The sequence below is a fragment of the Macrosteles quadrilineatus genome, unplaced genomic scaffold (genome assembly GCF_028750875.1).
Source record: "Macrosteles quadrilineatus isolate MER2022 unplaced genomic scaffold, UCM_ALF_1.0 Scaffold_8__2_contigs__length_117827958, whole genome shotgun sequence".
Lineage (NCBI taxonomy): Eukaryota > Metazoa > Arthropoda > Insecta > Hemiptera > Cicadellidae > Macrosteles > Macrosteles quadrilineatus.
In genome coordinates, this window is record NW_026542601.1 from 101,261,379 (window position 1) to 101,279,661 (window position 18,283).

General features: G+C 33.7%; 1 protein-coding gene across 1 annotated transcript; it reads left to right on the top strand.

Annotated features, from left to right (window-relative positions):
* The first annotated feature begins 320 nt into the window (after window positions 1–320).
* Window positions 321–7,504, top strand: LOC128999882 (myogenesis-regulating glycosidase-like). Its single transcript, XM_054426620.1, has 7 exons — window positions 321–435; window positions 1,116–1,200; window positions 1,748–1,855; window positions 3,287–4,332; window positions 5,120–5,485; window positions 6,384–6,540; window positions 7,177–7,504. The coding sequence occupies exons 2-7, from the start codon at window positions 1,161–1,163 to the stop codon at window positions 7,380–7,382; spliced, it is 1,923 nt and encodes a 640-aa protein (XP_054282595.1). The 5' UTR covers window positions 321–435; window positions 1,116–1,160; the 3' UTR covers window positions 7,383–7,504.
* Window positions 7,505–18,283: the final 10,779 nt, after the last annotated feature.

An 18,283-nucleotide genomic window follows, 5' to 3' on the forward strand; every position in this document is an offset into this window, starting at 1 on the left:
AAAATATCATTATTTTCATTTGCTCAGCTTTGTAGCCCTAGTCTTTGATATATTAAACAAAACGCAGTGACCAGCCATCCATAACATTGTATTGAGGAGGTTAAAGTATTAAGGGAAAAATATGTTACTGTGTATTAAGTATTTTTTGTTCGAACTTCCCTAATGTTCTCAAAACCTATTGGAATTCCATCTCCTTTCTAGTCAACAATTAATTTCCCTAATTAAATTTGCTTCAAACAGCCTAATGTGTGAGAACTTCCAACCTTTGTGGAAAACAAAGAGTGAACTAAACAAGCTATTGTTGTTTTGTTTAGTAAAGCACAATGCCACCACTAATGACTAGTGCTAGTGAGTCATGGTTGTCAGTTTGAAGCAACACAACAATCAGTGCCATGCTGATAGAGACCACTAGCCCATGTTACACCTACTTACAAAGTGAGTCATGTCAATTATCAATTTGTTGTATGAAAGAAGTATATTGTTTACAGATAGAAAGCGATTGATCATTATCTTATAGTCTCCCAGTTTGATCCCAGAAAAGTCAGTAGCTTTTTGATGCATTGAAACTGGCTTACCTGTCCTTAATTGGGTTTGAAATAATATAATATATGAATAATTGGACCCTGAAAACCCAGTTTTTAGTCAGTAAAAAACCTATAGGCCTATTTCCCTGGTTGAGGCAGTTATCACTGTGAGCTATGCCACTTTGTACAATTTTGTTGAACACATATCTTTTGTATCCAAGTCTATTGTCTTTTCTTAAGTCTCGTCTGTCCTTTTCACAAACTAAACGCTAGTTTTAAATTAATCCAACGACAATTAATTGTTATTTAGATGGCTGTGCAAAATAACCAAAAGAGATGGCAGTGGGGGAAAGGAGTCTTGTGTGCATGCCACTCTAATTTACTTACAATTTATAAGGGCCCTAATGATGATATACATTAATAAATTGTAAACAGTGTGTATGTGTGTGTGTGTATTTTGCCTCGATTCATGATCAGTTATGTCACTTGTTATCTCATAAAGACAAGATAATTAGTTTCTCAGCTAGAATCATTGGACTTTCTAAGTTAACCTTTGAGATTAATGTTTTCCACAGCGAACTGTACTTACAGATCTTTACGAGCAACAAACCGAAAGCTGATAGTCTGCATTTCGCCATGCTTGAGGCCACCTTATGTTTGGTTTTAATGTATGCAGGTAAATATAATTTACTTATGCACTATATTGAGATGATATCATTATTCTTGCTGTAATACATGTTCATTTTAAGATTTTAATAAGTTAGTTTTTTATAAGACATTGGAATTTGTTCGTCAGTCGTTTGTTCAGGGAAATATTAATTAAATGTGCAATTTAAGTTTAATTAGAGGATTCGAGTGGTCTTACTACAAACTAAAAGTAGATACTTGGGTGTCTTTACCAAACTTTATTTGTCATGTTATTTTCTTTAAGTAACTTAATGAAATGTTTTCTTTGGTTTACAAATATTTAACACAATAAAACATTGAAAATATGAAAATTTTTGTCACAACAATGAAGTTATCAATAAAATGTGTGCTACCAAAAGTAATTTATAGTTTCATGATTTTATTCATAATTTTCGTTCAAAAGAAAATCTCTATTACTGAAATGGAGTTGATATAGAAAAAGCACACATTGAGGTACCCTATTAGTATTAAGCTTGTCTTTATTAATAGAATTATGTCAATGTAGCTTTATCTATGAATTTTATATATTTTGCCAGGTTTGTGCATCGGAGAGCCAGCAGTAATTAAAAGACCTTTCATCTTGGCTGAGGATTTTAATATTGTTCTGGAAAATGGAAAGCTCCTCTTCTTTTTGTCAAACAATGGTAAGTTCCATCATCAACTAAATGTTTTGCATTGTAAAAACTCAATTGAAGAGTAAATTTTAAAATGAATACTTCACCAATATTTTATAAATTTTTATTTCACGATGCCTAATTTTAAAATTTATTCAAACCAATATTACCATATCCTCAAAAAGATAGTTTAAAAAGTTTTCTGGGACTATATTCCTGATACTGTATATCCCTTGACTCCATGAACTAGCTGGTATGTGGATTGATGTTTTATTAAGCGTTATGTTTATATAAATAACTGTTAAAAAACTAGTAGCTGCAATTTTTTCAAAGGTATTTTTTACTGACCATGGCAGAATCTGGAAGGTTTTGTACCCTCTTTTGTTTTGAATGCTGTAAAAAAGCCACCTTTAACGTCGTTCCAAAAAAATAATATTTTGTACAAATAAAATATAAACAAGTAATATCTACAGCTATGAAATTATGACTAAATGCAGGAATAATTGCGACCAATCTTTGATTTTATAAGTACACACAAATATTTTTTTTCAATCACTTGAAACTTTTTGCGAATTTCCCTTAAGGGAAGTAGCTATTACCGTAGATGGCATGGTAAGACCTAGGCCCGGGACCGATTTACTTTTAATTTTGATGTCCCGAGAGGCCAAAAATACCATCCGTTCAAAATGTTATTTATCTGTTCACACACACACACATATATATTATAAATATATATAATTATATAGGTTTGTATAGCCTACATATATATGTGTTACGTGATCAAGTTGAGTAATTATTGTATTATTCTTTTTGAAGGTGTATGGCGGCATAAACTTGAATGAGTTCCCGAACCAGCATGATCGGATCATGGGAAAGGGATTTTACGGGTGGTTTCATGGGGTTTTTATGGAGCCTCAAAATACAAAGTTTCCCAATTTCTCTCTAGCTCTCAAGCTCCATTTTAAAGAGCTTAGAAAAAAATAATCTAATACATCAAAAAGTTTTGTTTTATTTACGGAGAAAATTCAAAAAATTGTGAATTTAAAACTCTCATGTTAATCTTATGAAAAATATTGTAAAATAAAATGTTGTAGTTTGCATGTTTGTGGATATATTATTATTGAGCTTGGCAAACTTATTTATTGTATGACTAAGCTATTAATATTTTAACAAAAAAAACTGACTTTATTAGCTTCCCTGTAGCAGCAATCTTAGGTACTTGTCAAAAAACCTGCCTGGTTATACTAAATCTGTATACATAAAGTCTGCAGGTTTGCTGCAACGGGGTATTTTAAAATATTTTTACATTAGTTTTTATATTTGTTATGGTAGTAACCATATATACCAATGTCATGAAGCCATTTTTATATGCTCTTGTTAATAGAAAGAAACTATTGTTATATTTTAAAAAAATCGTTTTTTTTTTTAATAATTTATAATGACGGTTTATACATGTTGCAGAGAATGGTAAAGTTTTGAGTGGAGAATTAGGAAGGTCCCTGACAGAAAACATGATACTAAATGAGACCAAGATTTGTGAACACTCGCCAGACAACTGTGTTCAGTTTGGAAACAATATTAATTTGTCTGTTGAAAAAACTAGCCATTGTTATCACATTAATTGGACAACAATTGACAATCTAATATTTGAAGATTGTATAGACTATGGCAATGAAAGTTGGTTTGGCGGTCCTCAGAACCTAGTACAATATTGGCCTTTCAACAATATGACATTTAAAAGTTCTTCTTATGTGACAAAGCAAGATGATGACCAAGCTATAGCTGAACCTTACTGGGTTTCTACGTCAGGGTTTTACATCTTCGTTGACAAGACCACTCCTCTCTTCATAGATTCTAACAATGACTATCACAATGGCTTATGCCTGATTGGAAAACAGTCAAATCCTTATCTACCCAGAGGTAAGACGTATTTGGGATACAAGATATGTGCTCACCTTGACGTCCGGAGCGCTCACATAAACGCTGTTAAACAAGAACTCAAAACTCCCTCAGGTATCCCGGATCGTAGAATGATACAGCATCCCATCTGGTCAACTTGGGTAAAATTTAAAGTTGATGTGAACGAGTCCGCTGTTCTTCGATTCGCCGAGGAGATAGTGTCTAACGGCTTCAACAACAGCCAGATTGAAATAGACGATAACTGGGAAACTTGCTACGGGAGTGGACAGTTCAATCTGTCGAGATTCCCAGACATGAAAAATCTGAGTACAAAATTGCATGAAATGGGGTTCAGAGTGACTCTTTGGAATCATCCTTTTGTCAATACAAACTGTGAATTATTTAGTTTTCTGAAGAGTAAAGACTACTTGATACAGACTCAGGAGGGTAACGTGACTTGTGATTGGTGGAATGGAGTCGGAGGTGTGGTAGACTTTACCAATCCAGAAGCAGCTATGTGGTATTTAAATCATCGCCAGTCAATGATGGCTCAGAACAACATTGACAGTCTGAAATTGGATGCTGGAGAGTCAGGATGGCTCCCTCAGGTTAATATTAAACTACAGTTTTATTAAATTGTTTACCTGATTCTGATGGTAAAACATTGCAGCTTAGCATTCTTAATCTTTTATGATTAATACCAGAACAGATCTTTACTTATACAGTAAGTCTCCTCATAAGAGTCATTCCTGTGAGTGTATTTTTTCCAAGTAGACACAAAACTAATGAACTAGGCTGAAATGATTTATAGTCAAACTTCTGCCCAATAAATAGAGTTGTTGGAGACCTTACAAATCACCTCAGGTGATGTCCCAGGCACATTTTGAGTCCTGATGTAAAGCTTTTAAAATTTAATAGTGATTGGTCTTCGTGAACACAGAATGAAAGCGGTTTTGTTGTTACTGTTAATTTTTAAGATGTCTATGAATAGGGTTTTAGTGCCTACATAATAATCAGCTGGTTGCATGTTCGATCCTAAGAGAATACCAAAAAGATATTTTATTGTTTGGAATTGGACCCAGCTGTCCTCTTGATCATTGAAATTTTAACAAATTTTCCTGCTAAATAATTATCTGTCTAAGTAACAGAGCTACACAAAAAGGTATCTTACTCCATTCCACGCTCATTCTTTGCTAATATTTGGGTTAAATACACCCAGAGCACCACTTCTCAATTGGTAGTAATAATAATAATACAGTTTACTTAAAGACGTACATATTATTCTCTTCTCACCTGCAAGGTAAAGCTACCATAATAGAAGCTGTAGAAGTATATAATATGTATTTATCTCAACATCTATGTAAATGTGCAACACATAATTGTATTGTCTTACAGATACCCAAATTGAATGCAGATGTTACGCTCCAGCCAAATGCCTTCACAGTTGCCTATGTAAACACATTAGCTCAACTAGGAAATATGATAGAGATCAGAACTGGCTACGGGACTCAGAATCTGCCGGTTTTTGTTAGAATGATAGACAAATACTCATCCTGGTCTTTTGAAAATGGTCTGCCCACTTTGTTGACGACGCTGCTCCAGATGAATCTTAATGGCTACACTCTAGTATTGCCCGACATGGTGGGAGGCAACGCTTACAAACAACAAGTCGACAAGGAGCTTTTCATACGTTGGCTGCAGGCAAACACCTTCATGCCTGCCATACAGTTCTCACTGCCTCCTTGGGATTTTGACAAAGAGGTAATTGACCTTAAGTTTTCTATGAACAAAAACAGCTAAAGTATTTAATTCAAAGGATTGTTGTGGACATTTTCTACCACGATTAGGACCGGATTTAGAAAATAGTGGCTCCACCTGGCCTATGGGCCCTGAGCTGGACTACTGAGGATGATAAAGAAAATGTTTGGTAGGTTTTTGTGCGGAAATAAGGATGGAACCTTTTAAGTGAAAACAAAGTTATGTCCTGAAGTAAACTATACAGGTAGCCTATTAGCCCCTCCAGTAAAAAAACTAAATAAAAATCAACAAAGGTTCCTTATTAAAAATGTTTAGCGAATAGATATTTTTCACCAACGTCATTATGTAAAATGTGAGAGTGTGCATTCAATTTTCCGATTGTAGAGAACAAAATAGTATTACTGTTTTTAAAAAATGTTCGGTCTTTAACCCAATAAAATGTTTACAGTATTTTTTTTTATGATTAACAGAGGCTGAGGGTCTTTTCTCCCCAGCCCCTGGGACAAGATACTAGCACTTTACCTCTGTAAAAATGTCCTTCAGACACTCTTAGTAGATGATAATCAACTCTGTTTCCTAAGCAATAGTGTAGTGGGACAGGATCTCATGGGAACAACGTTGCTTTTTCCAAAGAGCCTATCTATGATTGTTCCTACACTGAAAAATTTGAAAGGGCAAATAATCAGCGCATGTTTGATCTGTAACCATTATCCAACTCTTCCCACCTAGTCCTAAATCAAAAGGAGCCTTCTTCCTTGAAATTATCCAATAATCTAGACTTAAAAAACTTATTAGGGTTAGGAAGAAGAACCTCTTCTGCTAATCATTTCAATAACAATAACAAAATTGATCAAGTGATTGGGCTAAATAAAATATTAATACCCTGTAACTAATGTTCTAGACAGTGGAGATCTCAAAGAAGTTCACATCTCTCCACTACTTATACTCAGATTACATCATCCGTCAGATGGAGGAGTGTGTGAGAACTGGAGTTCCAGTTAATGCTCCTATCTGGTGGGTGGCTCCAGAAGATCACACTGCTCACACCGTGTGGTCAGGTCAGATGAACTATTTTATGAACAAGGTTTAGCAGATTATAGTCCTGGCCACTCTAACTTGAGGCAGCCCGAGGCCGCACGCCGTATATCTGGTGCTGCCTTGGGCTGCCTCAAGTTAGAGTGGCGAGGACTATAGATTAGTTTTATACAACGCTAGTAGTGTATTTTTCAAAATGAGAAAAGGGTGAGAATGAGATGAGGTTTGTTACTGACTAAGATCAGCTATGAAGTCTAAAAAAAATTTAACTTTGAGTATGTTCAATGAGTGGTTATAGCCACTATCAGCTGTTACTATTTAAACCATGACAAAAATCAGCTTTCAGATGGTTTTTTTTAAAAGAGGGCCATAGGCACAGTGTAGTGCATGGGATTGCATCACAGCTGAAACAGCTTATTGTGCACCTTTCTGGTGGTCATGGGATTAGTGTGGCGTTTAATCCTTGAATCAATGATTTTTTAGCTTTAATAGATCATAAATCAGAATTACATGTAATTCCACACCATAAAAAGCAATATTGGATTTTTAAAAGATCCTTCAACTCCATCAACAACTATACAGTCATCTACAAACCTCTTCTACAAGAATAATAAATAAAAATTCTAAGAGCAAAAAGTTGTAAATGAAATTTTTTTTAGAGTTCATGCTAGGAGATATATTGGTTGCACCAGTGGTGGAGAAGGGAGCTAGACACCGAGATATCTATCTTCCACGAGGTAGGTGGCGAGACGAAGTTGATCCCAATCACAAGATATACTCCGGTGAGATGTGGCTGCGCAACTACTCTGCACCACTGGACACATTACCATTCTTCACTCTTATTGGAAGTTCTGGAGAATTCTAGTCAATTATTCAAACGGTTTTACCATTCAATCATTCCACTCTTGTTGTGGCTTGTTTAATATTTTAATTTAAGTAGGTTTATAAACAGTGTACCTATTCTTCTTCTAAATAAATTAGCATTAAAACAGGAATCAAAACAAAACTAACACTTTTTTTGCTCCTATTCCAAGACTGTTTCCCAGTTCCTCATAATAGACATACCAATTTAGTAAAATGGTGCAGGTGGGTGCGTTTTAAATAACCATTTACAACTGCTACTATTTACAACTAGGCGCACCTATCGGTGTTTATAGCTTAATCATGTCTTATATAAACCATAGACCAGACCTCTTGTGGATTGAGTCTAATCCAAATCTAAATCCAAATATATTAGACGATTATCTCTTGATATCTATATATCTAATTCCGTAAGCCCAACATTTTACAATGAAATTGTGAGCGAACCGGAGGGCGTAGAAAGTTGGGAGGGGTCTCATTTTAAAGGTCTGAGCATGAAATTTTGGGGAAAATTATTCATTTTTCTTAATTATGCACCAAAAGGTTGTGACGGAATAAATAATTCACATTTAAATAACATGGGAATCTAGGTCATGTCTGCTTTGTTTACATTAAAACATGTGGTTTAACTTTATTTAAAGCATATGGTAATATGTAATATGCACAGTAATATGTATACTAACCCTTAAGAGAGGTTGAACATACCAATTGACTATATAAATTTAATTGCACGATTTGGAATGCCACCACACAAATTAGTTTTAAAAGTTGGTTCAATAGTGATGCTCATTAGAAATATGAAGCTAGGATCTGGATTAGTTAATAGAGTACGATTGGTTGTGTTAGGTGTTACTGGAAAAAGTGTTAAGTTAGTAGTAATTACTGGAGTAGGCAAAGGGAACATATTTTCCATGCCAAAAATAAAACTAATATCCACAGATCCTAATATGCCGTTTAAGTTAACAAGGGAAATTTTCACAAAAATTGCCATTTATTTGAAAAATTTATCTCCATGTAGCCTATTTTATCTAAGTGAATTTGTCTATTCAAAGAAATTTATATACATTTATTTAATAGTCATGAAGATTATCATTGAAAATTGTCCTTAGTTGTATTATGATTAGAAAGTTTATATTATAACACACCATATGAAAAATCCTTTGTAATTTTTATTTTTGACAGAGCAGACCTCAAAATGCATTATGCAGGTATGTTATAACTATTATACATATATTATAATATAACTTACAATAATGTTAAACGATAATCAAAGTAGGGTAACCCATGGGACTAATAATTTGTACAAAATAATTACTACAATATATACATAGGGGCTACCGCCCCTACAAGCCACTAGTAAACTGTATAAGTGTAAATATATTAATTATTATAAGGCTTATTTGACGTATTTTTGTGCTTTTAGGAAAATATTTTTTGCCAAATTCCATGAAAACCTTTACTTTACAAAATATTTGCAGTACAGGTAAGATCTTGTACATTTCATGTAAATTACAGCGATATCTTATAAGCCAAGACATAGAATAACTGAATTTTTTTCTCTTGCCATACCGGTACTTACAGTTTTCTCCAATTAAACAATGTTAAGTTGATTTTTTTTTAACATAGAGAACTACAATAAAGTTCAGTTTGGAGAAAAAAAATATCTCACAAATTTTGCGGTCCCCGACAAGAGGTACCTTTTTTATGAGGTCCCTTTTCTGAAATGTGATTTTTACGACACTGATAAAACAATTAAATGAAAACTACCGTGAGTTAAGTCAAATACACCCGCCGCAGCAAACCTACAGACTAAGCTAATTTCCATTTGCCTGATTGGATTTACACTAAAATGTCTCCTTAAAAATATCACATTCCTTATTTAAATAGAACCAGTTTAACACATACTTAGGTTTGCTGCAACAGGGAGGGAAAAAGTGTTTTTTTTGTATGTAAAATGTGAATAGTTAGTAAGAAATAAAAACATTTTCCAAATTTGGGCAAAACATGTTAATAAACAAGCAAACTACAACAATTCAGTTTCAATTTCAATTTTCAATTTCTTTATTCATTGAGAAGTATACATAATACAGCATTTGAATAGTGTCAAAGCATGGTGGAAGGAAAAAACATAGGTGTGCTATTCCCACATATTCTGACGTCACTCGGATTGCAAACAAAAGATCACCTGATTGTAACTGTCAAATTATTATGTATTTGTTTCGATTTGATTGTTATTGTTTTTATAATAATAAAAACAATAACAACCAAATCAAAACAAAAACATATACTAATTTGACAGTTACAATCAGGTGATCTTTTGTTTGCAATCCGAGTGACGTCAGAATATGTGGGAATAGCACACCTATGTTTTTTCCTTCCACCATGGTGTCAAAGATTACAATTATTAAAATATAAAATACAGATTAAAAATAAATCTTAAATTAAAAAATACATCTCCCCATACAGATGCCTTCTTAATATCTAGTATTCTTGAGGGAGGTGGAAAAATTCTTCTTGAGAATAAATTGCCATGTTTATTAAGAAATTTTTTAGTTTTGTTTTAAACTTTTTTGGATCTTTTTCATTTCTAATTCCTCCGGGGATATGTTTAAAAAAACTTTTAAACAAAGCAAATGATGGCTTTTTTTCATAAAACTTTAATCTGTGCCTATTTTGCAAAATCTGATTTTTTTTCTCGTTTCATATTGGTGAACCGGTAGATTGGATACATCTGATGAGGTTTTATTTTTAAAAATTAAAATTGAATCATAAATATACTGCCCATAAACAGTTAGTATGTTTAGCTGTTTAAAGTGCTCTTTTGCCGAGACATCAGAATTTAGTCTGAGCATTACTCTCACTGCTCTTTTTTGATGTTTTAATATTTTATCTAGATTGATTTGAGTTGTTGCTCCATATAGACAGATACCAAAGGAAATATGTGAATGGATATATGCAAAGTAAATGTTTTTCAAAGTTTTGACATCACAGTACACAGACATTTTTGAAAGGGCAAAAATTCCAGAGTTGATTTTTGAAATTATTTTTTTTTGTATGATCATTCCAATTCAAATTTTGATCTATTGTTAGACCCAAAAAGTTTGTGCTGGTCTTTTGCTCAATAAGTTGCGAGTCATACATTATTATTGGGTGATTGGAATTTTTATTTTGTGGTGTTTTAAATGTGATAAAATTAGTTTTTTTGCTATTTAATTTTAGGTTTTGGCACACCAGATAACTGCCCAAATTTCCAAGTTTTAGAAAAGCAGAAATTTCCGTTTGTTCCAGTGTAGGAGAGGAAATAATTAAATTAGCATCGTCAGCATACAGGCACAATTCACTTCTAGGTCTACATACTAGGACACTGCTTATGTCCTTTAAATAGCACAAAAATAGCAATGGTCCTAGAATAGACCCTTGAGGCACTCCATATTTTATTGTTTTAATTTCTGAGGCAGTTTGAATAATTTTATTATTTTTTAATTGAGTAATTTCAACATATTGTGTTCTATTACTCAGATAGGAATTAAACCATTGCAATGCATTTTTAGTTATTCCAAGCAATTTCAATTTATTCAATAATATTGGATGTTTTACACTATCAAAAGCTTTAGATAGATCCATGAATATGCCAATTGTTGTTTCACCTCTATCAACCGATTCAATAACTGACTCTAAAAATGATACTGCTGCAGTGACTACCGACCTTCCAGGTCTAAAACCATGCTGGTAATCATCAAGTAAGTTAAACTTTTCAAGATAATCACTCAACTGATTGTAAACAATTTTTTCATAAATTTTGGAAACAGTTGGAAGAAGTGAAATGGGTCTGTAGTTTATTACATCTGTCTCATCGTCTTTTTTATGCAGAGGGATAATTTTTGCCTTTTTTAATTGATCTGGAAACAAACCAGAAATGAAGGAAGAGTTTATCAGGTGAGCCAAAACTTTACTGATATTATGACCTACTTTCTTAAGTAAATTAATAGGTACATCATCATGCCCGCTAGACTTTTTGTTCTTTAGCGATTTCAATACGTTTTCCACCTCCTTCTCACAAACACTCTTAAAACTAAACTTAGGTTTCAGAAAGACATCTTGTTGAAAACTGGATGGGATTTCATATGTTACATTTGAATCCCATTGGCTGTTATTAGGATCTAGATCTTCCACCACATTTAAAAAATATTCATTGAAGATATTTGAAATTAATGGGATCCTCAACAAGATGCGTGCCTCTTAACAGTTTTATTTTATTAAGGCGTTTTTGTTTTTTATTTCCAACTTCCGAGTTAATAATGTCCCATACAGTTTTTTGGTTATTAGAAGAATTATTAATTTTTTTTGCAAAATAGTTAGATTTGGTTTGATTCAATATTTTCTTAAAGTCTTTTACTTCTGTTTTGAAAATATCCTTGTTTTTTGTTGTTTCTGATTTCCTTGCTGATTTCTATGAGTCTGTGATGTTTGATTTTTATTTCTTCTGTAAGCCAATTATTTTTTTTATTTTTTTTTGTTATTAAAGTTTTTGGAAAAGCCAATTCAAAGTAATAACTAAATGTTTTTTGGAAGATGTCAAATTTATTTTCTACAGGAGCTAAATAAACATCAAGCCATTTTTCATCTTTTATAAGTTTAACAAAATATTCTATGTTTTCACAAGAAAACTTACGAATTTCTTGCTTAATAATTGGCGGTTTGTAATGCTTTTCTAAGTTGGGAATTTTAATTTTTAAGATTTGCCCATCATGATCTGATAAACATGTTATTATGCCTGTAATCGTCATATCACAAGATTTTGATGCATTTACAAGAAAGTTGTCAATGGCTGTTTTTGTGTTATTTGTTACTTTAGTTGGAAAATTGACCCGAAGACTGTTTTGAGTTTTTCCTAAATAGTTTTAAATGTATTTTTGATTTCTGTTTTCCTCTAAAGAAAAAAAGAATCTCACAGCCTAAAACTAAATTGCACGCTACACCTAGCAAGATTGATTGGTATAATGAGGATTTAGCTCATCTGAAGAACTGGATCATGCTGGTCCATGAGCAGTCCACGAGTCAGCCTGAGTTACTGCCCTTGGTAAGAAGTCTGCGCAGGGAGTATCGCCACGGTATTAAAAGCGCAAAAATTTCTGCAAACGCTGCTTTCATCACAGGTTCATCCAACCCATGTAAGGCAGCTTGGAGTTTGATTAATCACAGCAGACCTCGACCAACAGTGAACTTGGAGTCGAAGTTCTCAGCAACTGATTTTAATGTATTTTTTATCCAAAGTGTCAACGATATTGTTGGGAAAATACCTGATATACCTTTTGTAGATGCCAATTTTACTGTTAATATTCCCAGGGTAAACACAAGTTTCTCTTTCACTCCCACAAAACCAAATGATATTGTAAAGATTGTTCACAACTTCAAAGCCTCTAAAAGTAGGGATGTTTATGATTTGTCAACAGATATTGTTAAGCAAGTTATACACACAGTTGCACCTGAGCTCACAATTCTGATAAACAACTGTCTTGCAACTGGTTGTTTCCCAGATGCCCTAAAAGTAGCTAAAACAGTCCCAATTTATAAAAAAGGTCCCCGTGAAAGTTTGTCTAGTTACAGACCTGTGTCTATCATACCTGTTTTTGCCAAAGTTATGGAATCTGTAATGTTCTCTCAAATGTATTCCTACTTTGAGGAGAACAATCTCCTAGTTCCCTCACAGTTTGGCTTTAGGAAAGCCAAATCGACAATATTAGCTGTAGAGTCCTTGGTGTGTGAAATTATCAAGTCTTTTGAGTCCAAAAAGTCAACACACGCAATTCTTTGCGACTTGTCACGTGCTTTTGACTGCATTCCTCACAATGCCCTTCTGGTAAAACTTAAATTCTATGGTCTAGGAGATGTTGCCCTCAAAGTGGTTTCCTCTTACCTGTCAAATAGGAAACAAATTGTTAGTTGGAATGGGACTTTTTCAGAGAAAGGTGATGTGCTCCATGGAGTTCCCCAAGGCTCTATCTTGGGACCCCTCTTATTTTTGATTGCCATTAATGATTTGCATTACCATGTTAATAGTCACATTATTCTATTTGCAGACGACACAACTTTATTTTCGTCTGATAAAAACTGGTTCCTGGCTCAGTCAGCAGTGCATGACTCTTTGGCCTTGGCTCAGCACCCCAACAGCACAATGGGCTTGCTGGGAACTTGTTCCAAGTCCATTGGCCCAAGTTCCCAAGCCTGGTTTAGACTCAGGGAGCAAAGTCTGTAGGCTTGGTTTTGACTTGTTTTAGAGACCGAAGTTGGCAGTTGTTCAACTTGTTATGGGTTTGGCTCCCCAAGTCCAACCCAAGTCCCAACCCCAAACCTACAGTGAACTCATGGGCACAAACCCACTCTAAGCTTGGAATGATGGATACAAAACGGGTCTAATGGATTAAGCAGGCTCATTATGGACTTGTTCGGGACTTGGAGACCCAAGCCCAATTTTAGTAGGCTCATATTGGACTTGGCTTAGACTCATATTGGAATTGGTTTTAGCACATTTTAGACTTGGGCAAACAAGCTCACACTGATAAATTAAACAGGCTCATTATGGACTTGTTCGGGTCTTGGAGACCCAAGCCCGCTTTTAGTAAGCTCATATTGGACTTGGCCTAGACTCATATTGGAATTGGTTTTAGCACATTTTAGACTTGGGCAAACAAGCTCACACCTATAGACTCACTCAGAACTTGGTACGAAGTTTTATATACTTCAATTACTGTCATGATCAGAGATAATAATAATAATTATTATTATTATAGGCTGTAGTAATAGTAATATAATTTATACCTATTTAACATATAAGCTGTTTCACACCATTCATTTGCTAGCCCACATTTTTTCTTATAATTAATTTTTTACCAAGAAAGATTTATGATAAAATGAAGCCTATTTTATGAGTGATCTTGAAAAAATATTGGTTAGGCCTATATATGAGGTTTAGAAAGCAAGACATTCACATTTCAAGACAATTTATTAATATAATAAATACAATGCCCACTATCTTCCACTTCACCTTCAACTTCTTTTCTGAACCCATCAACTCCACCGCCTGCTTCAGAAGATCTATAAAAAATACAATTGCATTAGAATTATTTGGTTTATTAAAATTTATAATTTAAATCATTCTCATTATTTTTATTTGTTATTATAGTTATTTGATTATTTGGAATTTGTTGGTGTTGCAAACACAGGGTGTTAACTTACCTTTGTTTTTAAAATTGTTATCAAACTTTTATTTCTTACTTTTTTACTTTTATACGTAAACTAATGGTTTGGCCTGTTTTTATCTGTAGACTAGGTTAAGGCATTGACTATAATGGTTAAGGTTAAACACAAATTTTGGGTGCGATACCAGGGGCTCCCGACGACGCAGACTCCCGACGACACAGACTTCCGAAATGTGACGTCACGGCCGACCACCCCTCTCTCTATCTGAGTGGAGTGGGAGAGAGTCGTTGCGGCAGCGCCCCCGATCCAGCCGATGGCTTGCCCTCCACACGAAAACCCCTACAACACTATGACGTCACGGCGTCTATCCCTCTCTCCGGGTAAAGTGGGGAAATGTGAGTTTTCGTCCGCGATTTTGATGTTGTTGATTTCCACTAAATTAACGATATAATTGTTTTAAATCAGATTTGTAAAGCATGGCATAGACATATTTTTTTGATATTGTTCATTCCCACTAAATTAGCAATATATTTCATCAGATTTGAACATAATTTTTAACGCAATTTGGACATTATTGGAAAAGTGTTGAGGTTTGTGAGTTAGTATGACATCCACATAAATCACTAAACTGATTAAAGTGAATGTTGGCTTTTGAATGTAATTATTGTATATTGTATTCATGAAAGCAATAAGAAGACAATGTGCTGAATTTACTCTGACTTTTAATGTAAACCTGTAGAAGTTTCAACAGCACATTGGGATATACAACGTCACACAGCTGATTTAAACCAATAATTGAATTCAGAATAATTGTTTCGTGTTTAAACCATCGATCTCTATTACTTAGAGATCGATGGTTTGAACTAATTGGTGGGTTTATTAAATTATAATACTGTGTTATTTACTGTAGGACATGGGGATTCTATAATGGTAGGTAAAACAGACCAATGTTGTATTATTCAAGATATTTATGTTTAATAAATTATTATTACGCCACACTACAATGTTTTAACGAACTTCCCACGCAAGGATTTAGGCCTAGTCCAGAAAACAGCTGTTTGCCGCCAGCTTTAGTCAAATGTGGTTTCATTACGTACTAATGTATTGTAATGAGTTTTTACCGGACAACAACCAGCTGGATGATTACATTAGGCAATGAGTGGTTATAAACAAAATCATTACCTCTCTTAGAGGTTATGAGTAGTGATTGTTAGTCCTTTAGTTGGTGGATATATATAAGGATTTTTTATTGTTAAGTTAGCTTAGAGTTGTATGGTGTAAAATATCTTAAGTCACTCGTCCAAAATGTGTTTACCGGACTCGTATGGTAATCCCATACGACTTCGTGTCGCACGGGAACGACCACACACTCGTCCGGTAAACACCTATTTTCAGGACTAATAACGTAATATACTATTACGTCACACTACACTGTTTTGACGCACTTCACACGCAAGGATTTAGTCCAGAAAACAGCTCTTTGCCGTCAGCTTAATCAAATGGGGTTTCATTACGAACACTCTACTGTAATGAGTTTTACAGTATGACAGTATGACACCAACCAGCTGATTATATACTGTATTTGGCAATGAGTGAGTGTTTAGTTTATAAGCTAAAACATAACCTCTCTTAGAACTACTACATAGTAGATTCAAAAGTGCAACGTGTTTTATTAGAAAACTAGTTATAATTTTACCATAGAAAATAATGTTTTTCTACTGTAATTTTTAAACTGTAAGAGATATAAAGAAAACTGAAATACGTAAAATGTTTGTTTGAAAAGGACCTTCCACGTGATATGAAATTGTTATACCTTGCTATTTAAAATTTTTGAGTTTTCAGCTTTCTTTTATTCTTCAAATTTGAGATTTTTAAATGGGAAAATAACACGGAAAATGTCCTTAATACAAATTATTTTAAAGAGTAGCTCAAGAATAAGCTAGGAAAAAGAATTGGCGCTATTCCGTTCAGTTGTTAAGGTAATACGGTACTTATCTTCAAAGTCCTTTTTTTAAACGTTTTGACCCACTCTGTAAATACGGTTAAAGATAATTAATTTTTTTTGCACCAAAATGATCAGGGTATATATACCTTTAAATTGATGTATAACACAACCCATGTTTACATTTGAAAATTTCTCAAAAAGCATCCCTACCCCCCAAATTAGGCCCTTTTGGGGCATTTTTCTAAATTAAAAATAATTTTATTAGATTCGGAGTGTCCAAATTAGGGGGAAATGAGAACGATTAAGTGTTAAAAGACAACAGATATGGAAAGTTTTCAAATGAACTGATTAAAGAAAAGATTTGTTCTGCAAATAATATTCAATTAAATGTCTATATGTGTCTATTTAGCAACGAGAAATCAGTAGTATATGGCAGTGTTTCACAGCAAGAAGCTGCATTGTTTATATTTTGATTCGATACTAAGATTTTCCCATAACTAATTTTAGTGGACTAGTATTTTTTTCTGACGCCTCAATTATTTTAACCTCAATTTTAATATTGCTTGAAAATAAACCTGAACTATTACGGGGTGTATTTTTATTATTCTCCGGATGACCATACATGACCACCGAAATATATAATTACTAAATAGAAAACATTATATTATTTTGCAATCTCTTATCAATAATACTCAAATTAATTGGTAACTTCCATATTTAGTTTATGGGGTTTCCAATAATTATTCAATCCCTCCTTATTCAATCCGATGCTCTCGGGTCAAACATCTATTCGGGGAACCGAAATGTTTTGGAATTTGAGTGACGCATACAGTACTTATTTTCACCCCTCCTCCTACTTTAGAACGAATCAGATAGTTTTTCAATATAAGCACAACCCACATTACCATAAAGCCACTTAAAGGTTTAGTTGTTGAAATGTTTAAAGGATAGTGATCGGGAAGTAGAACGGCGTGTGGTGGGTAACGGGATGCATGGAAGTCACTAAGTCGTGGACAGGGCATATCTGAACAAGGAAAAGGCTACCTACCTACCTCTGCTATTGTGGGGTGGTCCGCCTGGCCGTCCCTAATTAATTTCGCTTGACTGCGCTCAACAAAAACAACTACCCAATAGCAAAAAGTAAGTTATCAATACAAAATATTAACATTCATTATCATATTATATTTTGTTTTTTCATGTTGATTATTTCGTTACCTACTAAATTTGATGTACTGTAATGAATAATAATATAGTTTAAGCATATCCTGTTGTTGTAAAATTTTGCTAAATCTATTATGTTGAAACACAGTGTTGAAAAAATACAATAAATCGCAAATAAATCATCGCATTAGAGATTACAGCATATAGATTCTTAAAACTGTGTGAAACCCCCTCCTTTGCACATAATAGCCCTTGGCAATTCCCTTTTAAAAGCCTTTAATTCCAGGAGTATTTTAAGACCAAGAAAAAAAAAATTAATGAAATAAAAATGAATTACGTATCATTGATTTCAGATAAGTCCTAAAACGATTATAATGAATTATTGTTGATTCTGCATCGTGCTTCAGGTACGTCCGATCTAATCAATAGCTCATTTTAGAATTAGCAGATTTTAGAACACAAAAATCAACGACGTACAACTTAGTGATTGATGATATTCTTTAGTTTAATTTAAGCATAGGTTTAGCAAAACACAGTAACTAAATATACAACCTTAATATACATATAAAAAAACAATGTGACGTGCAAGTTATGTTAAG

Excerpts from the sequence above, each read along its gene's own strand:
- LOC128999882 (XM_054426620.1), top strand. The coding sequence starts at position 1,161 with ATGCTTGAGGCCACCTTATGTTTGGTTTTAATGTATGCAG. Across the intron at positions 1,856-3,286 it reads CTTCTTTTTGTCAAACAATG|AGAATGGTAAAGTTTTGAGT; the intron begins GTAAGTTCCATC and ends TACATGTTGCAG. Across the intron at positions 6,541-7,176 it reads TGCTCACACCGTGTGGTCAG|AGTTCATGCTAGGAGATATA; the intron begins GTCAGATGAACT and ends AATTTTTTTTAG.